This window comes from the organism of the source record quoted next, unplaced genomic scaffold, assembly GCF_019419815.1.
Source record: "Pyrus x bretschneideri cultivar Hongxiangsu unplaced genomic scaffold, Pyrus_bretschneideri_v1 Contig101, whole genome shotgun sequence".
NCBI classification, from domain to species: domain Eukaryota; kingdom Viridiplantae; phylum Streptophyta; class Magnoliopsida; order Rosales; family Rosaceae; genus Pyrus; species Pyrus x bretschneideri.
The window spans coordinates 815,458-841,730 of record NW_025999393.1 but is presented as its reverse complement, the minus strand read 5'-3'; the positions used below and the strand labels follow the sequence as shown (position 1 = coordinate 841,730).

General features: G+C 39.2%; 2 protein-coding genes and 1 pseudogene across 11 annotated transcripts; 1 reads left to right on the top strand and 2 right to left on the bottom strand.

The window, feature by feature from the left end:
- The first annotated feature begins 2,214 nt into the window (after window positions 1-2,214).
- On the top strand, window positions 2,215-7,024 carry LOC103938653. 3 transcript variants are annotated; one of them, XM_048569972.1, is made up of 3 exons: window positions 2,215-4,829; window positions 5,567-5,665; window positions 5,906-7,024. In XM_048569972.1, the coding sequence occupies exons 1-3, from the start codon at window positions 2,515-2,517 to the stop codon at window positions 5,913-5,915; spliced, it is 2,424 nt and encodes an 807-aa protein (XP_048425929.1). In that variant the 5' UTR covers window positions 2,215-2,514; the 3' UTR covers window positions 5,916-7,024. The 3 variants fall into 3 exon arrangements, with proteins under 3 accessions (XP_048425929.1, XP_048425934.1, XP_048425941.1); XM_048569977.1 differs by lacking the exon at window positions 5,567-5,665 and having other exon boundaries at window positions 2,216-4,783; XM_048569984.1 differs by lacking the exon at window positions 5,906-7,024 and having other exon boundaries at window positions 2,216-4,783.
- Window positions 7,025-9,547: 2,523 nt separating this feature from the next.
- Window positions 9,548-15,334, bottom strand: LOC103939550. 8 transcript variants are annotated; one of them, XR_007252945.1, is made up of 6 exons: window positions 15,144-15,321; window positions 14,983-15,035; window positions 13,647-14,005; window positions 12,083-12,164; window positions 10,343-10,576; window positions 9,548-9,989 (listed from the first exon to the last, which is right to left on the bottom strand). XR_007252945.1 is itself a non-coding variant. In XM_048569959.1 (3 exons), the coding sequence occupies exons 1-3, from the start codon at window positions 13,777-13,779 to the stop codon at window positions 11,552-11,554; spliced, it is 303 nt and encodes a 100-aa protein (XP_048425916.1). In that variant the 5' UTR covers window positions 13,780-13,896; the 3' UTR covers window positions 11,356-11,551. The 8 variants fall into 8 exon arrangements, 1 of the variants encoding a protein (XP_048425916.1); XR_007252947.1 differs by lacking the exons at window positions 9,548-9,989; window positions 10,343-10,576 and adding an exon at window positions 11,356-11,625 and having other exon boundaries at window positions 15,144-15,334; XR_007252946.1 differs by lacking the exons at window positions 13,647-14,005; window positions 14,983-15,035; window positions 15,144-15,321 and adding an exon at window positions 12,342-12,610.
- Window positions 15,335-23,251: 7,917 nt separating this feature from the next.
- LOC125470675 lies at window positions 23,252-23,362 on the bottom strand (annotated as a pseudogene).
- Between the last annotated feature and the right edge of the window lie 2,911 nt (window positions 23,363-26,273).

The window sequence follows — 26,273 nt, the reverse complement described above, 5'->3', positions numbered from 1 at the left end:
TCACTGAACACGATCAACGAAGAGTTCTCATATTCATGTCACATGAGAACTCATGGTTGGGATAATGCAAATTAGTCTTTTGACCTGAGGCATCACAGTTGTCTTGTGTTTAGGTCCTTAATCTTTGATTATGTCAAAGTCACTCCATCAGGAGGGTGTCCACGACATCGTTGGGGTTAAGCCACTTAGCCATGGAGGCAAGTGAATGCGCAACAAGGGATCTCTAACCTTCAAACTGTTTGAGGGAGAATACTCTATGATATGATTAAGAATCTTTGGCCAAAGTATGAATGAGATTTAGGAATGTGTTCCAAATCACATTCAAGGTAATCATATAAGCACAAGACTCACATTGGATAGTAGACATGAATAAACTATCAAACCAAACAATGTGGTCAAGAGTATTGTATTAGAGAAAGACCGTATTGCATTTGTAATCCTAAAACTGAATAGGTTCTCCACCTCTTCTGATTAGCTTGGGTAACCATGACATGCTGCTAGGCGTCAACCATGGTTTGTGGAAGCCCTAAAAGTGTATTATCACTAACGGGAGAATTGAAAGTAAGTTTCAATTCACAATCGATTTGAAAGAGCTTGAATCGCCCACTGCCTTGCTAAAAGGAACCTAATGGATCGTACACCGTGTAAGGTAGAGATTGAAGATTCAACGGAGATGAGTAAGAATAATTAAATGGTTTAATTATTTATGGCAAGGATTAATTAATATGATTATTAATCAAACGAATAAGTTCGTTAAAAGACCTCGGGATAGTTTTGGACCTTAAGGCCCAATGGGCTTCGAACGTCAAGTCCATTGACTTAAGTTGTGTGACAACTTAATGAATAATGATTCACAAAGGCCCAAATAGCCCAATAAATCCCATGTTAAAGAAGGAGTGGTTTTGGACTTATTTACAAGTTTGCCACTCAAATGAATTAAGGAATAAGTATGACTTTATAGCCAAAATTCATTAAGGGTTGTTTTTGGGGAAAGGATGAGAACACAAGCTCTCCTTTCTCTCTAAAATTTCAGCCACCTTGGAGGGATCATCTAGCAATCAAACTCCTCCAAGGTCACTCATTTCTTCTACAATATGCCTTGGTGTGGAGACTTAGAGGTTTTCAATTTTGGGAACTTGGAGAAACCTTTTCATCCATCCAAATCCATGGATCTAAGATGCAAGGAATGAAGGCCCTCTCTTTGGGTGATTAGCCTTTGCTTATGCAAAGAGGAATCTACAAAGGTATTGATTTCTCAACTCACTTTGTTTTGAGTTGAGTCTTGGTTCACCTATTTACTAGGCTTTGAAGTTCATGGGTTAAGTTTTGTTTTTGAGTGCATATAAACATGATTCTGCCTTTTAATTGTTAATTGCATGTTGTTGATGTTGCTCAAATGAACTTGTTTTTCACAAATTTTCCTTCATATACCACAACACTAAATTGTAAGTACTATACCACAATAATATTTACATTAAAGGGTCGGAGATTTGAACTAGTCACAAATTGATTAGCTATAACAATTTAGTATCGAATTCATAGTTCATTTAGTATCAAACTTGTTATTCACAAATTTTCATTAAGTGGTGGAGTAAAAACTCAAATTAAAACAAAATAATAAAAAAAAAAATGTTGCATGATCTGGGGAAAGAAGAGAAAAAGAAAAAACGAAACAGACAAAGAAAGCCCTGCCCCACTAAAGACACACAACCAGACCACAACACAAAAAAAAAAAAAAAAAAAAAGACAAGGTGAAAGAATAGAAATTTTATTTATTATTATTGTTTTTTATATAAAAAAGCAAAAACCACTTCAACACCCTCCACGGCACGTGCGGGTCACGCTCCAATTAGGAGTGGGTGATGACCGATGTCAGCAACTGTTTCTCCTCGTGTGATACCGAGTGTGGTATTATTAGTATAGGGAAGATTTGTCACTATGATTGATACAGAAAATTGTGTACTATCTACTATTATATAAATGATGCAATATGTGTGTTAAAAAATTAATAACTCAAAAACTAAAATTTTCTATCACTTTTATAAAAATAAATAATATATCACCATGTTTCCGTCACAATAAAAAATTTCTCCAACCTCACGGTTGTAGCTTTCATTTCCATCAACAAATCACAACCGTGTTCCACCACGCTCACCACGGCGGCGCGTGCACACCACTAAGAACCTACATAAACTTGGGTTTTGTCCCTATTTCTCGTTTGCCCTCAGAGACTGAACCTCTCAAAGTACCCAAAAAAAAAAACTCAAGTGAAGTGAAACACATCAGTCTACCCAGACGCCGCGTCGGGTAATGGAGACCCGCCGAAGCCAGCGGCGGCCTTCACCTTCTCAGGCCAAATGTCACCACCAACGAAACGCCACCGTTTTCGTTTCAGCGACGGTCAGATGAGACTACCCAATAGCATAATTTTGAAATTCGACCTCTCAAAGTGTGGAACTTTCGCGAACGCGCCACCAACTCTGTCCTGCTTTTTTCTCACTCGGGTCCTCGGTAATGGCGACCATCAACACCACCACGCAGGAAGTGGGGGTTCTGGGGGTGGACACGTCAGCATCGGCGGACGAGGCGGCGGCGAAAGCCGTGCACAAGAGGTACGAAGGGCTTGTGATGGTACGGACGAAGGCCATAAAGGGGAAAGGGGCTTGGTACTGGGCTCACTTGGAGCCTAAGTTGGTCCACAACACTGACACTGGGCTGCCCAAGGCGGTGAAGCTCCGGTGCACCTTGTGCGACGCCGTTTTCTCCGCCTCGAACCCGTCCCGCACCGCCTCCGAGCATTTAAAGCGCGGGACTTGCCCCAATTTCAACTCCGTCGCCAAACCCTTTTCGTCCCTCTCGCCGTCCTCCACCATCAACTTGCCTCCGTCGCCCGCACCTGTCCACCATAACAGCCGCAAGCGGAGCTCGTCTACCGTTTCCGTTTCGGCTTCGACGTCGTCCTACCATGTTCCGCCGCTCGCGATAGTGGACCCGACCCGGTTCTGCGGCGAGCTCACTTACTCTCCGGTGACCGTGACGGCGCATACGGCGGTGACCCACCAGCCGCATTTGGTGTTGTCGGGTGGGAAAGAGGACTTGGGAGCTCTGGCGATGCTGGAGGACAGCGTTAAGAAGCTCAAGAGCCCCAAAACTTCGCCTGGGCCAACGCTGAGTAAGACTCAGGTGGACTTTGCGCTTGATTTTCTGGCCAATTGGGTGTTTGAGTCTTGTGGGTCGGTGTCGTTTTCGAGCCTCGAGCACCCAAAGTTCAGAGCTTTTCTCAACCACGTGGGTCTGCCGGCGTTTTCCCGGCGGGAGTTCACCGGGTCGAGACTCGATGCCAAGTTTGAGGAAGCAAAGGCTGAGTCCGAGGCTCGAATTCGTGACGCCATGTTCTTTCAGATTGCTTCTGATGGGTGGAAGAACAAGAGCTTTGGTACGTTTGGGGAAGATGGTCTGGTAAATTTGACTCTGAATCTTCCCAATGGGACTAGTTTGTACAGGAAGGCGGTGTTTGTTGGCGGCTCTGTGCCTTCGAAGTACGCCGAGGACGTTTTGTGGGAGACAGTGACAAGCATTTGTGGGAATGTTGTGCAGCAGTGTGTAGGAATAGTAGCAGACAAGTTTAAATCCAAGGCACTGAGGAACTTAGAGAATCAGAATCACTGGATGGTTAATCTTTCTTGTCAGTTTCAAGGGGTTAATAGTTTGATTAAGGATTTCAGTAAGGAACTTCCGTTGTTTAAGGATGTCACCGATAATTGTTTTAAGATTGCGAACTTCGTGAATAACAAGTCTCAGGTTAGGAGTAGCTTTCATAAGTATCAGTCCCAGGAGTATGGTCATGCTGGGCTGTTAAGAGTGCCGTTGCGTGAGTCCGAAATGCTGAACTGTGGAGTAGTGCATTTATTGCTTGAGGATATTCTGAGCTCAGCCAGAGCACTTAAGTTGGTCCCGCTAGATGAGTCTTATAAAGTTGCATCCATGGAGGATCCAATGGCTAGAGAAGTCGCCAAGATGATTGGGGATGTGGGGTTTTGGAATGAATTGGAGGCGCTGCATTCGTTGGTTAAGTTGATCAAGGACATGGCTCAAGAGATTGAGACGGAGAGGCCGCTGGTTGGTAAATGCCTCCCACTTTGGGATGAACTAAGAACAAAAGTGAAGGATTGGTGTGCCAGTTTCCACATTCCAGAAGAACCGGTGGAGAAGGTGATTGAAGGGCGGTTCAGGAAGAATTATCATCCCGCTTGGGCGGCTGCGTTTATACTTGATCCGCTCTATTTGATTAGGGACACTAGTGGGAAGTATCTTCCACCATTCAAGTTGTTGACGCCAGAGCAGGAGAAGGATGTGGACAAGCTTATAACCCGGCTTGTGTCGAGGGAGGAGGCCCATATAGCACTAATGGAACTCATGAAATGGAGAACAGAAGGGCTTGATCCGGCATATGCGCGTGCTGTACAGATGAAGGAGAGGGACCCCATTACAGGGCAGATGAGAATTGCCAACCCACAGAGCAGTAGGCTTGTGTGGGAAACACACCTCACCGAGTTTAAGTCACTAGGGAAAGTTGCAGTTAGGCTCATCTTCCTTCATGCAACGTCGTGTGGGTTCAAATGCAATTGGTCTCTATTGAGATGGGTGTCTGCCCATGGCCACTCAAGGGTGGGAATGGACAAGGCACAGAAATTGATATTCATTGCAGCTCATTCCAAGCTCGAAAGGCGGGATTTTTCCTGCGATGAAGACAAGGATGCGGAGCTACTTGCCTTAGCAAAAGGTGAGGATGATGTGTTGAATGAAGTTCTTGTTGGTGCATCCTCAGGGTAACATTATTTTTTCCTCAAGTAGAAATTGAAATTTGTAGGATATATTGAATTCTTTCCACTTTTTTTTTTTTTTTTTTTGTTTCATGTTGTACCTGTTTACTTACTCTCTAGAAAGATTTTAGGGATGCAAGGTCAGGGAAATAGGGATACTGTAGGGATTGAATCTGTATTTCTAGGACTGCACAGCCTCATGATTTGAGCCAGTGTCCAATTTTACCCCAGTATAATTTCGAAGTTTTGGGCTTGCTCAAAAGAAACTCTTCTTGTTTGTGAAGATAGAGGATGCTGCACCAAAAGAACAGGAAGAATGTTGTAAAATTTTGCACCTCAAGTACTTTGAGATATATAATATGTTTATAACGGGGAAGGTTTTATTATTTCTCCCTTGTTTTAATATTAAATCTCCGCTCAATTTTTTCTTTTAAATTAGAGTTAGAACTTTAAACGAAACAAAACAAAAAAATAAAAATAAAAAAAATGATGGAAGCAATTCTGTGATTTCTCTTCTTTCTGAATACGGTATAATTCAATTGCTATAATAGCTTCTACATGTTGCCATTATTGATGAAGATATATAAACTCAAAGAGAATCAACTTTCTGTCTGAAAAAGTTCATCTCAGAGTCCAATTGAAATTTTAGATTTAAATGTTCAGCCCTTTTTCTTTGATCTGTAATCAGAGAGCTTGAGAAGGGTTTCACCCGAAAGCTTAGAATTTATCTTTTTCCTTGACAGTCTAGCTCTTGCGGTCCTTATTTGCCTAGGTGGAGGGCAGTCCTTATTTGCCTATGTGCAGTTCTCATTCGACATCCTCATACCAAGACGACAAAATGAGTAATTGATCTTGTTTCTTATGAATATCTCTATTTACCAGAAATCCCTACACCAGAAGTTACAAACTGCAGTCCAATTTCTACTGTTGAATTTTACTGTTTTTTGTTAGTTTCCTCAAGGACTTGAATTTTATTGTTGCTTGAGCTTTATTCACTGGGGAGTTGTGTGTTTGGAATTATCTAATCAGCTGTACATAATTTTATGCTCTCTCTCTCTCTCTCTCTCTCTCTCTCCCTGCAGAAGCATTTGACAAAGATATCGTTGGACTGGAGAGGGCACCCTAAAATGGTTGGTGGTTAGCATAACCATTTGGACTATGACAAAAGAAGAGTTTTCCAAAAAAGGATCCAAGAAAGGATTTTTGACCTGATATTTTCGGCAATGATGTGTTGTTCGCAGAGAGGGGGAAGCCGAGGGAGCTTTTGCAAAATTGCAGTGATGGGTTTTTTGTAAATGGCAAGCCAGAGTTTCACAATGTGTGGAGTGGGGGTCAACACTCAACAGATGGAGAGCCTTGTAAAAAGGAAAAACCTGAAGCATGAAAAGCTTTAGAGCTGGAGAAGCACATACCGTATGGACAATCCCTTTCCTTTTGGTTCTGGTTTTTGTGTTTGAAAAAGTGGAGTTCCCACATCACAAATGAGAAAACTGAGAAGTGAGAAGTGGAAGACGTTTTCCGAGCTTTGGCTTTGGCCATGGAGATTGGATCAGGGAGCTTTCGTTTTCCATGATTTGGGTGCGGACTGCAGCTCCCCAATAAACAAAAAAATGTGGGAGGTCCTGGGTTTGATACTCTGAGTTGGAGAGTCTACTTGACTGTGGCTATGGACATGGTGAAATTCCCCATACCCGCTCCGGAACCAGAAGGGTTGGATAACTGTGGCTTACCACTAGTTGTCCTTTTTTTTTTTTGTAAAAGAAAAAGAATCAAATGAGAGAGAGAGAGAGAGAGAGAGAGAGAGCTATGTGTTTTTTTAAGGGTAACTTATCTTTTAAACATTGTAAAACTTGATGAATGAAAGTTGTTCTTGCAGAGTAGTTATTGGGTGGATGCTGCCCATGATTGTAAGGAAAGGTGTTGAAAAAGAAGCCAAGTGTAAAAGAAGACTGTCGGCATGAAGCAGCACAGAAGATGCCTGAGAATGATGCCACAACCAGTTAACCAAGTTTGGCACATTTTTGTGGTCCTTGTTTAAGGTACTCTTTGAGTTGAAAGTTATATTTTTAACATGTAGTGGTCATGGAAATTGGTGTATTTATCGGCATCCTTTGATTTTATGCCTTCTGGATGTATGACTATTTGGTTATTATTAATTTAATGGTGGTGCATTTTTGCTCACCATCCTCGTGTGATAGTAATGCTCACCATCGTATTTATTACTATTAGATGAGTAGCAAAAGAATTCCCAAGTTAATGACATACGTAGAATCTATTCATGAGTTGGTATGAAAGCCACACTTGCACCACATGAACCAAAACTTGTCATCATGGATTACTAATCACAGTTTGGTGCCAATGGTCAAGGGAAAATCCATAAAGGGACCAAGGTGGTCGAGACCCACCGGAAGCCAGAAAAAATGTTGATGAAGATCCTCCATGGATCCTTTGAATATATGGTATGAAACATTTTTGTCCCCACCTAGTGTTTGATAAAATGACTGTTGGGCATTTCTTCCAGTACTTGGCATAATGCATCGACATCACTAGGCATGGGTTATCGACAAAACTCTACAAGGACACTTGAAAGAACTCAACATGCCCTCTTGACAACATTTGGTAGGCGCTCATCCTTGCTTGACAGACAATGAATGACATCCAAAGTGTTTGACAAAATGCCTCATTAAAAAGATTAAAAAGATGTTGGGCGTTGTATGTGTTGTTTTCATCTAAAAAAAACTTGAATTTTACATTGGAACCTTAGAAGTTAGAATTTTAAATCCGCCAGTGGTAATGGTGTAAGTGTGGTTTCTTAGAATCCTGAAAATGTGCCCTACATATGCCACATTAACAAGTTAATAGAGGATCATATGGTCAAATGGATAGAAGACATAAATTGAAATGATTTCAAAACCCCAAAGCAGTTTGAAATTTGAACTCCTTTTAATTCTTCTCTTCTCTCTCTCTCTCTCTCTCTCTCTCTCTAAAATCATCTACCCACAGATCCACCTCACAGTGAATCAAGTATTCAAATCAAGTGGGGTTCACTTTTGGTTGAGTGAAGTGAGTAGAAATAAAAAAAAAGGTGGACTGAATTATGGTATTATCATATATATTACCACCTTGGGCCTCCTCTCTAATTGTTCAGTTAGTGGGAGGGACAGAAATTCTTGTCGGCAGAGCTTATACAAACACCGATTGCTTACCAACTATGTTCTCTCTCTCTCTCTCTCTCTCTCCCTCCCTCTCTCCCTCCCTTTCTCTCTATATTAGGGTTAAGCTTTTCACCAATCACACCAGAATGTTAATGTTATGGCTCTCATTCCACTCATGAATTCTTCTGGTGTAAAGGGGAAAAGGGAAAAGGGAAATATAACATAATGATCAGTATAGGAAGACACTCTGTCTTTATACAAGAATCTCTCTCTTCCGGATACTCTCTGCTCATTATATATCCATCTTTTTTTGTTCTCCTATGTTTACACTTTAAAGTGTGCGTTTCAGTCCAAACTTTCAACTTTTTTTGTGCTTTGTATCATTAACACAACAGATTATGGGAGATTTCTGGTTAATGCTGTACTATTAGGGTGAACATAACACCCGGGAGAATGATTATCAACTTGTTGAGATTTATATAATATATGACGTATTATAGTATGCACATATGATAAAATTGATAGACCTAAGGTTCTCCTTTTAGGAAACTCGACGTTATAAGAGGGATTTATTCATGATTTAAAAAAAAAAAAAAAAATCAATTGTGTGGACATAAAGCCTGATTCCGACTACAATTATCAATTATAATAGAATCCTGAATAATATAAGACAACATTGACCTCAAATCAATTCAATAAACCCGCACAAGGTAATACAAAATTAAACAAGCTACCATATGTACCGCCACACCATTTGCCTCACGACTTGTGTGTGGAAAAGACTATTGCCTGGATAATTAACTTTGTAGAATAACCCGAACATCATAAATGGTACTCCTATAAAATAATTATCTCGATCGAAACGCCCTATACTAAATAGATATTGCTATAACATGAATGTCTGAGTATTTTAATTATGCCACGGTTATGTAACTGTTATACTCCAAAATCTGTTATATTTACGTATGTTTGCCTAACTAGTTAATTAATCTTTATCTGTTTGTACTTCTACAATTTTTGAACCCATGCAGCCATGCCAGCACTGGCTGCTGGGGCTAATTTATTATAACCACACAACCAACACTTGAGAATCAACCAGAACCGGTAGCTATGGCGGCAAGGAATGGGCGAGAGGACAGAGAGAGAGTTCAAGAGAATATTCTATTAATTTTCAAAAGTCTCGTTTACAACCAATTTCAGGAACATGTATAACCCACATGCTTGCATTCCCCCAATAAAAGAGTGCCACCTGGACATCTATTAACAATTACTGAGACCTTTAATTTACCATTGGCCCATTACAATTGAACCCAATACTTTTAACCCCTTACAACTTAACCCTTAACTGCCTTACATTTTAGTCCTTACTAGTAATATGCCCGCGCAATACTACGGGACTTAAATGCAACAGCCTTAACTACATGAATAAGACACATTTAACCTGAAAAACATTCAACATAATCATGAACGAACAAAAATGATAGATCTAGGAAATTATAAAAAGCATTGTAACCATATATCTAGGAAATTATAAAAAATAATCCAGTCAAGAGACACTATAATAATTGTGGGAAGATGAGTATGCAATCAAGAATGTAAGATATACTTGACTTGCAATTCCATTATAATTGCACACACAAAAAAAGATCAAATTTTGATTGAAACATCAAACAAAACAATCTCATCTGTTACAGATTGGACCAACTAAATATAGAATCTATCGATATGATTTTCAACCTAACTATAAAAAAATTAAAAAAAATGAGAGATGAGTAAAAACTTGAAATCTAGAGCTTCGTTCACCAGAATCACTTCCCATTCCTAAAATTAGGCAAATTCCCAACAATAACAAAAAACCTGTTAGTATTCACTTTCACTTAATCATAGGCATCTCACCTTGAGACAACAGAGCCCACTGTTGCTGACTCGGCAGCATCTTGAACGGGAAGAATACCAATTAACCCCTTCTCTTCCCGCTGCCATAACTCATGCGCCACCAACTTGACACTACCTTAATCAAATTCCCCAATTTTATCAATTCAATAATCCACCAGTTAGAAAAATCCAACTTACAAACCACATAACGATCAATTACCTAGGAAAAGGAAAAAGGAAGGTTGGCATTTGAAATTAACTCTGGCAAAATTGAAGAACAAAATATGCAAAATTTTTGCAGCAAAAAATAAACGACACAGTTTGGGCAACAAAGAGCATAAAAAGGAACATAATTTCCGAGCAAGCAGAGTAATTGCAGAGCTATAAAGTTAGTGCTGAGCTAAAACAGCTAAGTACATACAAAGTTTTCTCGGGATTCAAACAGAAAAAACAATTAATCAAAAGACAAATTTTAAGGCTCAAAGGTACCTATCGGGTGAAGTGCAGTGAATTTGAAGATGGCGCAGGGTAGAAGGGCCTTGTTTCAGAAAGGAAAGATGTCTAGGCGAGTGGGAAGCTCCACCGATTCCACCATATTTGGAAGTTGCACAAAGAGAAGAAGAAAAAGAAAAAAAAGTCAAGAGGAGGAGGTATAGAACAGAGGCATTACCATACAAGTGCCTAACCCATAAACCTATGATGCACGGATACTTCTGTTTGGTCCTGTATCGCGTATATGATACTTGATCGGATACAATACTTGTCCGATACTCTCGGATACTCGTCCGACACGTATCCTGGTTGACGGACACGAATTTGACATGATGAATACGCGTATCCTACATTTAGGATACACGTATCCGGATTTTAGGATACATCTACACTTTCAAAAATGGTAATGAGCAGGAGAAAATTAATAGGATACATCTATAATTGAAGATTGTTGAATACAAAGAGCTTCCCTCTAATTAAAACCATGAATACAATTCTCACACTTCTACTATATAAAGAGGATTAGATTTCGAACTTTTCTTGTCTAACAACTCAAATGTACTTGAATTTGAATGATGAATTTTGTTTTAAAATGTATATTTTTGTTGCTATATACATTTTATTTGCCGTATCCGTAACATCTCGTATCTTAATTTTTACAGATTTTCTGTATCGCCGTGTCGTGTTGTATCATATCGTCCTACAAGCCATAAACAAAAAAGTTAACACAGAATTATGGATGTCGTACACCATTTTAAATGAAACTGAAAATTCATGGCTACAACTTATTTTCTAGAATCTCCAAAAGGAAAGTTAACCACCAAACGTTTGAATAACCCGAAGAACTTCCTCGTGCACCACAAAGTTCCCAAAACCAGTCCCTTGAGAACGATTCAAAGTGAAATAAAGTGAATTTAACATAGAAACTTATATAAAGAAGTACCTTCCAAGAACAGAAGTGAGAGTGTTGAAACCACAATTTCCCTCTCTCCTATCTGCCTCACCTATCAAACCAAACCAATAATCAATTTTGGAGTTATCAAATTTAATCAGCACAGAAAATTATAATCAAACCCAAACAAAAGTCTAAACCCGAACTGTGATTTCAATAAAATCAAACAACAAAAAACCAAATTCAAGTCGAATATAATAAAAAAACCAAACAAAACTCTATATCAAAACTCCGGAATTTTGAAACTGCACACCTTAAATACAGAGGGCTTCGTAGAATGCAAAGAAAAGTCCCAAATCTGAAAAACCACGACCTCCTAAAGCTGAATCTGAACCCACAAACAAAAATCCCCAAAATCACAACCAAAAAATTTAAACAAAAAACCCATTAAACAAACACACATAGAATCACAGGCTACAAACAAAACCCCCAACAGAATCCCAAATGGAAGGAAAGGGTAGATGCAAGAAGAAGATATGTGACAGAGAGGGAGAGATACAATCCCTCAACCCCACCCTTTCTCTGCCGCCAACACACTCGTTCCCTCAACCCCATCCTCAAACCGTGCACCCAATCAACTCTCTTTCTGTCCCCCTAATCATGCACCCGCCCTCACCCTCTCTCTGCAACCAACCCCCTCCCCTATCTCCCCAAAACACGCCCCCACAACATCCCATCAGTGAAGAATCAAATCCAAAAGTAAATTGCAGTTACCTATTATGGTAGGATTAAAATAAGAATCTCCAAATAGAAAGACAACGGATATAATACAACAGATAGCTCACCAAAAAGGTGCAGCCCTTTCACAGTGGTGATACATTTCCGCTTATTACGCATGGCTTTTTCAATTGTAGTTTCTTGCTTCTCCTGCAGAAAAAACACAACAGAAGAGATTTCAATTACCACTCATACCTATTCCATCTCTGGAACTAAAACTTTCAGTTTTTTATTTATATATAAATATTGATTATGATCGCATTTTGATCATCGACATACAATACAAATCATTGTATATTTGCACAATCAAATATTTATGGAACTCACAACCGAGAGCCAGAGCTTCAATTCCTGTGAAACCACCCTTCTCTCAACCCTTGGCGACAAATTCTTACATAATCTATACCGTAAACTTGATCAATTAATCAAAGATTTATAAACCTTTTGAATTCTAACCTTATCTACAACAAAATTGATCCAAATCAAAGTTGAAGAATCCTAATAAGAACAAAGGCGCTAAACTATAGAACTTGGGTATTTCTTAAAACCCCTAACCCATGATATTTTAAATCCTTAAATTTTTTGAGCACCGAAACACTATCAAACTAACATGATCAAAGAAATTGCTAATTACATATGGGGAAAACTACAGCCCACGGGTAGTTCCTAAAATCCCATCATGTTTTCAATTCCAAAATTTCTCGTCATTTAGGAAAACCACTAAGCTTGTCTACCCTGTACTGTGCACCTAATAATAGAGAAAGGAAAGACAAAAAAATACATAGCTATTCAGCCATAACTGCATCCTATCTAAAACGCACTAAAATGCCAGAGATAATGTCTGGAACTCAGGCATTGTACAACATTTAAAGATGACAACCAATGTAAATTTGTGAAAAGCGAAATCAACTGTGACATCCCACATTATCCAGGGGAGTGATCCTTATATGTATATTCCTATCCCTACCTAGCACGAGGCCTTTTGGGAGCTCACTGGCTTCGGGTTCCGTAGGAACTCCGAAGTTAAGCGAGAAGGGGGCTAGAGCAATCCCATGATGGGTGATCCACTGGGATAATATCCCAAAACCGTGAGGGAATGGTAAGCCCAAAGCGGACAATATCGTGCTACGGTGGTGGAGCGGGCCCGGGAAGTTGTCCGCCCCGGGCCAGGATGTGACAATTTGGTATCAGAACCTATCCCTGGCTGCGTGTGTGCCGATGAGGACGTCGGGCCCCTAAGGGGGGTGGATTGTGACATCCCACATCATCCAGGGGAGTGATCCTTATATGTATATTCCTATCCCTACCTAGCACGAGGTCTTTTGGGAGCTCACTGGCTTCGGGTTCCGTAGGAACTTCGAAGTTAAGTGAGAAGGGGGCTAGAGCAATCCCATGATGGGTGACCCACTGGGAAGTTGCTCGTGAGTTCCCAAAAACAAAACCGTGAGGGAATGGTAAGCCCAAAGCGGACAACATTGTGCTATGGTGGTGGAGCGGGCCCGGGAAGTGGTCCGCCTTGGGCCAGGATGTGACACCACCCCATTGTTTTGAATGCTGTTATTTTGGGAAACCTTGGAAATCACAGTGAATAGCATCTGATAACCTTAAAAATGGCCGAGAATTTCAACTCACCATCCTCCCTTAACATAGAGCAACTCGCTTCCTTAGCAAAGTACCAAACCAGAATAACACGCTCCTGTTGAAGAATGTATCCATTGCCACACAGCTGAACATCAAAAATAAAATTAAACACAAAATTCAACATTCACAATGCAAAAATCCAAACTAAACAAAAAATCAATGCTTTCAAAGTCGTATGGCATGCTGGCTTATCACAATTGTTTAGTATAAATTTACACACATTATATATAAATAAATTTAAATAAAAAAATAAAAGATAACCAAATCATACACTGGTAGTCTCCGTATTCCCCCAGTAGGCAAACCATTGATGGGCTCCCCTTGAAAGCTTAGTTAGTGAACGCACCCACCTGCACACGCACTGCAGAACTTAATTCATACACATAGGGGGGGAGGGAGGGAGAGAGAGAGAGAGAGTACCACAACGTCCCGATTTTCAATCCCACTGCAGAGAGAAATCGATCAGATCCTCATATCCCTCAATAAAATGTATAAGAATAATTTAAAATTTTGTTAAAACTCATAAATTTTTTCCGTCACTGTAAATTTTAACCATTCATTTGAATTCACAGACCCGAAAATTCACCAATTCACTGAATTTACATACAAATGGAAGAAGTACAAAAACAAAGTCAATGGCAGAAATTATACCATAAAAATTACACTACGAAAAATTTAGAGACCAAAATCCTTGTTAACAGAATTTATTCACATTAAATGACACTTGCGGTTCAAAAAACTATCAAATTTAAACTCTGACATCATAGATAAAATCTTAATTAAACTCACAATCTCAAGAAGTCGAAACCATGCTAAGTAAAAGAAACAAATTGAAAAAAACAATGAAGACGTAAATATTGATAAGAAAAACAAAAGTGGCAATACTGATAATATACACAGATAGGACAATGAAATATCGGAACCAGCAGCAACAAATAGAATTAAGAAAAAAAGGGTTCAGGTGGGCTGCCGATTTAAGGTTTGCATTAGTTTGGTTGGGTTCGGGCCGGCTAAAGCTAGAGACTTGAGAGGGGAGGTGGGTGTGTTGAGAAATAGGATAAATTGGATTGGGCATATTAGGGTTTTGACGGAGAAGAAGAAGAGGAAGGGGAGAGAAACCCTACACCCACCTCTGTCACTCTGCAAACTGCCCTCAATCCACTCATTGAGACCGACGGAACACCCTTTCTGAACTTCCGAGAAAATACAAACAATACCTCCAAAAACACTTAATTTGCATGGTTCACAACATAAAGGGTAAAGATGCACCAATTTCACTCTTAAATTCAAGAGGAAAAAATTAGGATTAGAGTTTGATGGTTCTCACCCAAAATTGGTTGCTATCGAGCACACTCACACCAACGTCAATCAGACCATAGGCTGAAAATATCAACAACAAAAAAACTGAGCATTGTTATCCATCGTAACAAAATCAACTGTGGAGTATTAGACAGTGCAATTACAAAATCGGTATGCGTTCTCAACTACCTTCGTTGTCCTCAGGTCTAAAGACATGGTCAAACTTGAACTACTTTTTCGAGGAATCATAACAAATGACCTGCAGCTCGTTATCTAGGGAGGATTCGAATTCAACAACGAAACCAGATCCGCTTGAAATTTCAGTTTGATTTAAAGGTCTACATCTGCAGAAAACTCGGATGTTGTCCTTAAGCTCAATCACTTCATTGTAAAGTCAAAAAAGGAGAAGAAAAGCGTGAGAGGGAGAGAGAAAGCAGACCAGCAGACTGAGGAGGGAGCGATAGAGAGGGGGGCTAAACCACATTTAAATACCTGATTCTCTTTACTTCGGAATATGGCATTTTCCATGATCTTCAAACATTTCAAAAGCAGAACCAGGCTCCGCACCATGCCGTTTTCATTTTCTCAAATAGAATGTGAGCTATCTTTTAGCCAACCCTGCATATTCATTTATGGTGCTTAGTAAGCCAATTTCCCCAATAACAATTGAGTACCATATGGACCCCAGGATTCAAATGAAAAAGGTTAAGTATATAAATGAAAAAGTTATATTATGTCTAAGAAATTTTGGTTATCATCACTCAATGTGTATGATGTGCACATAATAAGTAAAGAAAACAAATCAATGACTGAAAAGTGATATTGTTAGCATGCAAAACCACTCATGTTACTCTAAGAAGAAAATCAGGAACTACAACAAACAATAAGGAAGATGACGCTATCCAAAGGCAAATAGATAACTGCCCATTTGTTACTATAAAACAACCAAAGTGTAGTCAGTGTTGCTCATAAACTGAAGAAATATATAGGTTACAGAACAGAAGAACCTTGTGAATCTAGATACAACTAAGGCTGCACACCATCATTTTGGTTCTTGATGTGAAAATTAACTTAACACACAAATTAAAACCCTCTTTTGACAATTGTAGTATATGTATAAGTAGGGATCGTTCTAAACCTGGGATTAGGAGGGATTGCTAAACCACTTGAAAACTGACTCAAAAACGTAAAACAAAGGTTAAAACACTAAACTAGACTCAAAGAATGCAAAACTAAACACTTAAAACACTAAAACAAACCAAAAGACTCAAAACAGCAACAAAACACTCAAAACTGCCTTAAAAACACTTTCTGGGCAGTTTTGAGCACTTTCACTAATTTGGACGAATTTGGGTAATAACTTGAATCAAAACACTTAGAAACACAAACTAAAACACTTTCTAACTAAATTGGACACTAAAGTAAAGGGGGATTTAGCTTTTGACGAAATTAAATAAAATGCACAAATTGTAATTAAACCAGATTGTAAAGATGAATTTGATGAAAATATGGATGGAGTGCTAGCTAGAAGGTTCTTCTCCACACATGTCACACTTGCATACAAGATGATTTTCAGTTGTTCTTTCGATGAATTATGAAACTCAACACCCCGGGTTAATTAGGTCCGCTTAAATTAACCTTCAAGTTCTCCTTAAGTTAATGAATTGGATGGGACAACGCATACACAATTCAAAACATTCTCCAAAAGTCCTTTACGTGAAAAGCACAATAAAGATACAATCAAAGATCATTAAGCAACATGAAAACTATAAGTGTTGACGAGGCATTCGTTACTATGATGAGCATGAAACTAGTGCCAATAATTCATTTAACGCGATTGTTTATAAGCAACCTCCACTACTTGTGAATATAAGTTTGTAACTATTAGGTGAAACTCACTTATATTCTAGCGTCATATTCATGTATGAAAACTAAGCGTGCACTCTCAATAAACATACACAAATAAGTTATCAATCAAACAGTTAAACGAATTGAATCCACAACTCATGAAATTCCAACCAAAGGTAATCAATTCATATTGCAAGCATAAACATGGTTTCGAATCACCCCCTAGCTAACTAGGGATTTAGCCTCTCATGTTCACATAAAGAGAAATAAAATTGAAATTAAACATAAAGAACAAAAGATTGATTACACCTAGAACGCCCAACGAATCCACTTGAATTTCTGCGCGTTTAAGCTCCTCTTTCTTCTTCTCCTTGCTGCGGCAGAGAGGGTTTGGGGTGTTTTTGGATGATTTTCTGGGTTATAGATGGGTTTAGGGTGGTCAAGGGTTGCGGCAAGGGGTGTGGATGGTGTATGGAGGTATGGAATGAAGTGGGGAATGGATGGTGGTGCTGCGGCAAGGTTAGATGGTGGCTGGAATTGGATGGAAGTTGCGGATGGAAGGTGGAATGATGAATGGTGGCTGCAGCAGAGATGTGTGGGATCAAATAATGAAAGGGAGAGGAACTAGGGTGCGGCTGAAATTTAGTTTATATAGGGTTATAGAAAATAAAACCCTAGCTTATTAAAATTAAATCAAAGGCTCCCAAAATTAGGAAATTAAATCAGAAATTTAAAAGGGAATTGATTAATAGGTGCGGCTAGGGTTTAGTTTAGGAGAGAAATAGGTTTAAGTTTAGAAATAAAAGGGCAAGGTGCGGCCAAGAAGAAGGGTTAGGGTTTAGGTGCATAAAATGGGACAAAAATGCCCCCCCTTGCACGGCAAGGGAAGGGGAGAAGGGGAAAGGCCACGGCATAGGTTGGAAAGTGGGCTAGGGCCTTTGTCTTGTGTACTAAAGTGCATACAAGGCCTACAAAGTGGCTAGAAAATATGGACGTTTAGATTAGGAAAGGTTACCAAAACGGGAAACCTAGGGTTAACTTTCCTACTTCAAGTAGGAATCCTTGTTGGAGTAGGAATCCTCGTTTGAGTAGGAATTCATCGTTGGAGTAGGAATTCATCGTTTCTTCAAGTCTTCAACTTATTCATTCCTCTTTTGCTCCAAAAGACTCCAATTTGCATCTTCTTGCACACTTTGGCCTTATAATCTGAAAATACACAAAAGTGACTTTAAACACTAAAATAACTAAGGAAACACAACAAAAATGCACGAGAACAAGCTAATTAAGTCGCATGAATATGCTCCTATCAGTTCTTTACCATCACATGCATTATTTTTTCACAGAAATTTATTATTTACAGAGTGAACCAAGAAATTATTGTTGAAGTAGCATAGTGAAGTAAATATCTTTCATAACTATTTAAAGCATTACGGTCCCTTGGTATTCTTTTAACATTTAATGAAACACACAGTGAGATCAAACAAACATACAGGTTCACACCTCCATATTGGATTGGCAATCCATGGTCACCTCAAATACAGCATCAAGACCTCCAAGCTCTCGTAATTTTTCCTTAAAGTTGCCCCCCGACTTCCTTTACTGCACCAGTGGTTTCTGAAAGTACAGGCCAAAAGCTTGACATCCTGACTAAATAATGCATAAAAATATGTATCATGACCAGAAAATCATAAGCTTCAACACAGACTCAGACCTTCAAGAGAGATAGTAGATAAGCAAGCTTTCTCCGTAGTCAGCAAAGCTATCCATTTTGGGCATAACTCCGGATTCTCCATTTCTCCTTTATCCGCACAACTCAGTTCAGTAGCAACAATTCCTAATTTTATTAAAAAAAAGAATTGCAGAAATTACCCACCTTTGTCGCTCACATCACTGTCCACCTTGCTTGCAATCGTCTCTAGGGTTTTAACTGAAGAAAAAGAGGGATGCAATCAAATCAGAAAATCTCCAAATTCTACATTTTCTTGGACTGGAAAATAAAATTAAAACTATAAGAAGCAGTAATCTTCGAATCCGAACCTCAAATTCAAACTTTTCTTGTAATTCAAAAATTAAAAAAAAAAGAGAAATGAAATTGTTTACCTTGAGCATGAGGGCTTCCTACAACCAATTGTCAAGACTTGTGTTTGATCTACAAACATGTCAATACATGTCAAGAATAAAGTTTAAAACTTTATCACAGAAATACATAAGCAACCAAGAATTGCAAAAAAAAAATCCATCAACAAAGGAGCAAAACAATAAGTAAAACAACCTTCTAACTTCCTTATCACACAAATACAGAAGCAACAAAGCATGGAGAAACAATCTAGCAACAGAGGGATATTCAAAGGATGTAAAGCAGAAAAGGAACCTCAATTCGATTTGTTGAGAAGAAAACAGCAGCTAAGCGTGAAGAAACACAGAAATGAGCACAGTGCAACCCCCTAAGTAATAAGGACACAAACCTGACTCTAACAGTGTACGAAACAGTGCACTAAACATACCAATCTTCCAAACGCCCAACTAAACAGCCTATAAACATCCATTACAATTTTATTGAAACAAAAAAATGTCAATCACGGTTTTAACAAAGCAAATGGGAAACCAAACAATAAACAATGATTTCTGAACAGTGTTTTACCTGTTGAATCAGAGGACAAAAATGAAAACCCACTCTCTCCCATACCTCCCTCAGACATCCTCTCCTCACCAACCCCGTGGGGTAACCTGTTAACCCCAAAAAATGCACGGCATGCTCTTTCTCTCTCTCTCTCTCCCTGTCCATCCGTCTCTCAAAAAGTGGGAAAAAAAATCTCTAAATATCTCTCCCACTCAGTCTAAAAAATTCAACAAAATCCCTAAATCTCTCTCCCACCCAGTCGAAACCCCTAGCTCCCATCTCTCTCCAACCTGTCAGTCCCTCTGTCCCCCTCCTCTCCTCCCCCAACGACCCTCTGACGGATGCATCACCTACAGCCACACCCATCAGCCCCCGAGCCAAAATTCCCGGTGATCTTCTCCCTCAAACACGTCAACCCTCTCGTCCATTTTCCGTCTCTCTCAAAGAATGGTTAGGGTTTGGTCCAAAGTAACAAAAATCGAAAATAAAAACTCAAATACAACTATTATAAAATCTACCTGAGTTCGATAAAATTTGTTTCACCACGATTTGAAGACAGGCCGCTCCCACACATCGTAGGCAGGAGGAAAATTCGATATGGGTTCGTGTGGAGGTGTATCGGTGATTGTTCGACGGATTTAACTGAGATGATGAAGAGGAATGGGGTGAGCAGCGCTAGGGCTAGGTTGAGAGAAATGGAGAGAGAAGTCTCTCGAATGTGAGAGAAATGAGAGAGAAACGGTGCTAGGGTTGCAGGAAATGAGCTTACAGAGTGAGAAAAGGGAAGGATGGGGGATTTGATGAATGGTTATCGAGAGAGAGTCGGGAGAAAGAAAAAGGGAAAGAATAGGTAATGGTCATTTTGTAAATAAAGTGAAATTCGGCTCAAACTTACGGACACAATTACCCCATAACTTTTAAGAATTACCTTCCCAACCTAGCCCACAACTGATGGTTTTGTTGTAAATAGCGTGAAATCGAGGGGCGAACAATTGACTGTACCCATGAACAGTGCCAATTCCCTTCCAACTTTAGAATAGATAATTACCGTAAACTAAAATCCCCTTGTGATTGAGGCAATCACAGAATTGGTCCATAACAATACCTTCCCCTTAGAGAACCTTGTCCAAAAGGTTTTAGAAGGGAAATGAAGGAAATTTAGTTTTGAACTCATCGAAATCTTCCCAAGTAGCCTCCAATTCTTCTTGATCTTGCCACTGCACTAACAACTGCACTCCTGCAATATGCCCATTTTTGTAGACTCTTCTTGAAAGCACTGCAACCGGTGTGTTCCCTGATAGGAGCATATTTAGGCGATTTACTTAGCTTGTTTTCGTGCATCTATGTTGTTAATTCATAGTTGTTTTAGTAGTTTAAGCCATTTTCGTGTGTTTTTAGGTTCATATGGCTAAGGAAGCAAAAAGATGCATTTTGGAGCATTTTGGAGCAAAATTGGGCTTGGAATGGATAGCATATGCTTGGAGCCAAAGTGGTGGACGAATTTGAAAGCCTTGTATGCACTTTGGACATAAAACAAAGGGCCTAGCCCAATCAAACAATCCTTTGAGCCATGCAAAACCTCTAGCCCAATCAACAACCCTTAGCCACATGCATTCACATGCATCACAACCCCAAAACCATCAAGAAACACCCATTGTCGTGCCTTGCACTCCCCCTTTCATTTTCAGCCATTCCACTTCATCATTACACCACCTTCTCCATCTTTATTCCACATGCATTCATCATAATTCACCCTAGCTACCACCATTCACACACACATGCACTTACTCTTTCATCATTGCACCACCATTCACACACACATGCACTTACTCTTTCATCATTGCACCACCAATTCAACACATGCATTTCCACCTTCCTACTTCATCATTTATGCCACATATTCACCCACATGCACTCTAATCATTCAACACATGCATTCACACACCAACAACAACTCAATGCCGTGCACTTCCCTTGCCTTTCCACCAACAACCTAGCTCTTTTTCCATCATTATTTCATCCACATGCACTCTCAATCATAACAACCACATTCACTCTTAAACAATCACCCACTTATTCTCCCATTCTCCCTATAAAAACCCATGCATTCATACACAAAAATGACATCTCATTTTCATACACAAGACACCACAAACACATCCAATAATCCCCTTTTGCCGCAAATCCCCTTCCATTTCTACACAATCTCTTCTCGGCTTCATTCCATTCCATACACTCTCCCATTCGCAGAAACCATTCAACCTTAGCCGCTCCACCTTCATTTACAACACACTTGGAGCACCAACACCGAAGGCAACTCTTAAGGGATTTCGACATCAGTTTTGCTTCAAGGGTTCTTTCTTCTTAATCCTATGTTCACTCATGTTATATATTTTTATGTCAAACCTTTTGTAAACATGAAGTGTAACTAATCTCTCTCTAGGGATTCGATGTAGCCTTGCAAGATTGCCATGTAGTTAATTTAGAATTCTCATTTAATCTATCTATTTCTTGTTTCATTCTTCGATTTAATTGTGACTTAGTGTGTTGATTTTAATGCTTGATCATCATTTGAATTAACCACAGGTTGTTTAGCCAAGATTAAAGCACACATCATGCATAATCTTGGTGGATATGTGAATGAATGAAGGGAATGTTTTGCAAACATCCTGCCGAGTGTTCCCTTTGGTTTTGTGAAAGTTTCTTGTGCACTACATATTCTTGATTAGGAACCAAAGTTGCACATCACAATTAGGCTCATGATTAGAGACATTTGATCAAATCCACACATCATATGGTTGATCATATCTAAGTGAAACAAACTCAAGAAATAGGTAGATGGATGAGTATAATCTGATTCAACAAGCATGGCCTTGGGTTAGCAATGGTAAAATCGAATCCCTAGCTTCATCTCCATTGGTACTATCTCATTTTATTAGCTGTTGATTCATTCATTTTGTGTTTACTTCATTTCCTTATGCTTTCAAGGTACAACAACAAATCTGCCTACATTGATTAGTTTTATTTCTCTAGTAAAGAGTTCTTGCAAAACAAGTGATTATATAGGTCCAATTAGTCCCTGTGGATTCGACACCCTTACTTGTGCCATTATACTAAACATATTCTAGCATGAAGAAGGAAAATATCAATCAAAATGGCGCCGTTGCCGGGGACTGATTTCAGTCCCTTATAATTGCTTGTTTTGATATTAAACCTTGTTCTTTTCATTTTAAGTAGATTTCTGATTTTTATTCAAACTTGTTTTATCTTGTTTCAGGTAGTATATGTCAAATAGACTTGCTGAATTAGGCCAAAGAATTGAACGGTTAAAGGGCAACACTTTGGAAAGCTTTGTGCCAACAAGTTCCTCCATTGTCCGTGAAGAAGAGGAAGGGAAACCGTCTAGTCCAATAAGTGAAGGATCTGAGCACTTTAATTGGGAAAGAGAAGAAGAGATGGCGGGCAACCAAGATGATCTTCGAGCTTTGGAGGATTTTGCTCAACCAATCATACCAAATTCACCTTCATGCATCTTGCTGCCCACAGAAGCTAGAAACTATGATCTTAAATCTTCACATTTCCATATGTTTCCTTCTTTTTATGGCTTACCTAATGAAGATCCTTTAGCTCATATTAAAGAATTTTACAATGTTGTGAGTGGGTTACCTTTAGAGGGAGTAAGTGAAGCAAATCTGAGGATGAGAGTGTTCCCTTACACCTTGAAAGATAGGGCCAAGGGTTGGTTAATGACTCTAGTACCTGGTTCACTCACCACATGGGATGCCGTGGCTAAGAAGTTTTTGGAAAAGTTCTTTTCCACTCAAAAGACAGCCACATTAAGGGGACAAATCTTCAACTTCAAACAAGATGATGGAGAACCTTTCAATGAGTGTTGGGAGCGCTTTAAAGGCCTTTTGTTGCAATGTCCACACCATGGGTTACCTCTTCATTTACAAATGCAAATTTTCTATGATGGACTAACCCAAACATGTCAATCAACTGTTGATAATGCAGCAGGTGGAGCTTTGAAGAAAAAGAATGCTCAAGAGTCATATAACATTTATGAGATGTTGGGATCTAATGCTCAACACAAAGATGTAAGGGGTAAGAGAGTTGGAGTATATGAAACAAGCTCTAATCATGATCTTTCTGTGCAGGTAGCTAACCTAGAAAAGAAGCTTGAATCCGTGCTCAACGTAGTGCCAAAAGCAAGTGAAGTGTGTGCCATTTGCAACATACCAAGCCACCTTACTCATCAATGTCCATCTAGGGAGGCTTACCCCGAGTATGTCCAAGAGCAAGTGAACCTCATGAATTCTTACAATCAAAGGCCAAGGAATGATGTGTATTCCAATACATATAACCCAAGTTGGAGAGATCATCCCAATCTTTCGTGGAAGAACAACAATCAATTCCAAAACTTCCAACCAAAACCTACTCTTGAGGATACGGTTAAATTGTTAGCCCAAAATACCTTGCAATTCCAACAAACCACCAATAACACTCTCCAACAACATTCGGCGGCTCTAACCAAAATGGAGACACAATTGGGGCAGATTGCAGATGCCTTGAGCCAAAGAGAGGTTGGAAAGTTTCCAAGCCAACCCGTGATACTCCAAAAGAACCAAGAGCAAGCCAAAGCAATCACTACACTTAAAAGTGGTAAGGTTATCAATAATAGAGTTGGCAATGAAGTTACTAATGAATCTGATCATGTGAATGCAGGGGTTACTCAAGGAGAAAATGAGAAACCAAATGAGGAACCAAGCCATGCTATTCCCTCGTTTGAAGCACCAAATCTTCACAAGGCCGAGAAACCTTACACTCCACCAATACCATTCCCTGGAAGACTTGCCAAGAGCAAGCAGGATAAGTCATTTAAGGAGATTTTTGATATTCTAAGTAAGGTAAATGTTAACTTACCTTTGCTTGATGTCATTAGGAACATGCCAGCTTATGGGAAGTTCTTCAAAGAGTTAAACAACTACAAAAGGAAGTATGGACCACATGAGAAGGTAGTGGTGTCCGAGAATGTAAGTGCCGTTGATGCGTGAATTATACACACACAAATTAAACCCTCTTTTTGACAATTGTAGTAATGATGTAAGTAGGGATCGTTCTAACCGGGGATTAACTAGGGGTGCTAAACACTTGATTCAAATAAATAAAACTAATTTTTAAAACACTTAACTTACTTAACAAGAACTCAAAACAAGTACACAAGACTTCAAATACTTGAAAACACAAAAATAAAACAAATACGAATGATTAAGACTTAACAAAAGATGGGGGGGATTGTGTTTGGACGAGATTAAATTAAATGGACAAATTGTAATTAAAGGCAAAACGTAAATATGAATGTGATGAAAATATGGATGATGGAATAGCCAAGGGGTTCTTCTCCACACATGTTACACTTGCATACAAGATTGATTCTCAGTTGGTATTTCGATAAATTATGAAACTCAACACTCCGGGTTAATTAAGTCCGCTTAAATTAACCGTCAAGTTCTCCTTAAGTTAATGAATTGGATGGGTTAGCGCAACGCAATTCACCACATTCTCCAAAAGTCCTTTACGTGAAAAGCACAATAAAGATACAATCAAAGATCATTAAGCATTATGAAAACTATAAGTGTTGACGAGGCATTCGTTACTATGATGAGCATGAAACTCGTGCCAAGAATTCATTTAACGCGATTGTTTATAAGCAACCTCCACTACTTGTGAATATAAGTTCATAACGATTAGGTGAAATTCACTTATATTCTAGCGTCATATTCATGCATGAAAACTAAGCGCGCATTCTTAATAAACATTCATAAATAAGTTATCAATCAAACGGTTAAACAAATTGAATCCACAACTTATGAAATTCCAACGAAAGTTAATCAATTCATATTGCAAATATAAACATAGTTTCGAATCACCCCCTAGCAAAAGGGGGTTTAGTTCCTCATAACTTGGAAATCAAAGAAACCCCTAAACATTCCAACAACTCAAACTTGAATTGTATGAACGTTTAGGCACTCTTCTCTTCCATTCTCATACGTACAAAACAAAGAGAATTAAATTTAAACTTTGAAATCAAAGAAACCCCTAAACATTCCAACAACTCAAACTTGAATTGTATGAACGTTTAGGCACTCTTCTCTTCCTCGTTGTTGTAGCACAAGGTCTAAGGTGAGCTTTGGGGATTATGTGAAGTGTTTTGGAGGGATGGGAAGTGGTTGGATAGTGGCTGCAATGGAGGAGAAAAACTGCACAGAAATGGAAGGGGATTTGCGGCACAAGGGTTGTGTTTGTGTTGTGAATGGAAAAATGAGATGTGTTTAGGTAATGGGAATGCAAGGGTATTTATAGGAAGAATGGAGGTGTATATGGCTGTTTGTTTAGGATGCAAGTGGCTAATTAATGATGGAAAAACAGCTAGGAAAACATGTGAAAGCTGGAATTGTATGTGAAAGCTGGAAATGGGAATGAAGGCCACGGCATGGAATGTTTTTCTGGAATGATGGCAGGTTGTGTATGTGTTTGTGAAGAGAATAAATGTATGATGGTGGCTGAATGATTAAAGGGAATGAATGAGAGTGACACTAGGTTGGTTATGCATGTGGAATGTGGCTGAATTGTTGGTGAAATGATGAATGGGAAAGCTGGAATTTCAAAGGGGGAGCCACGGCATGGATGTTGTTTGTGTGAATGATGGTAGATTGTGTGGATGAATGATTAGGGTCTTGTAAGGGTGGAAATGCATGGTTGTGTTGGTTGAATTAAAGAATGGGAATGCAATCTGAAATGCATGTGAATTATGTTGGAGAGAAAGGGAAGTCACGGCAAAGGCTAGTGTT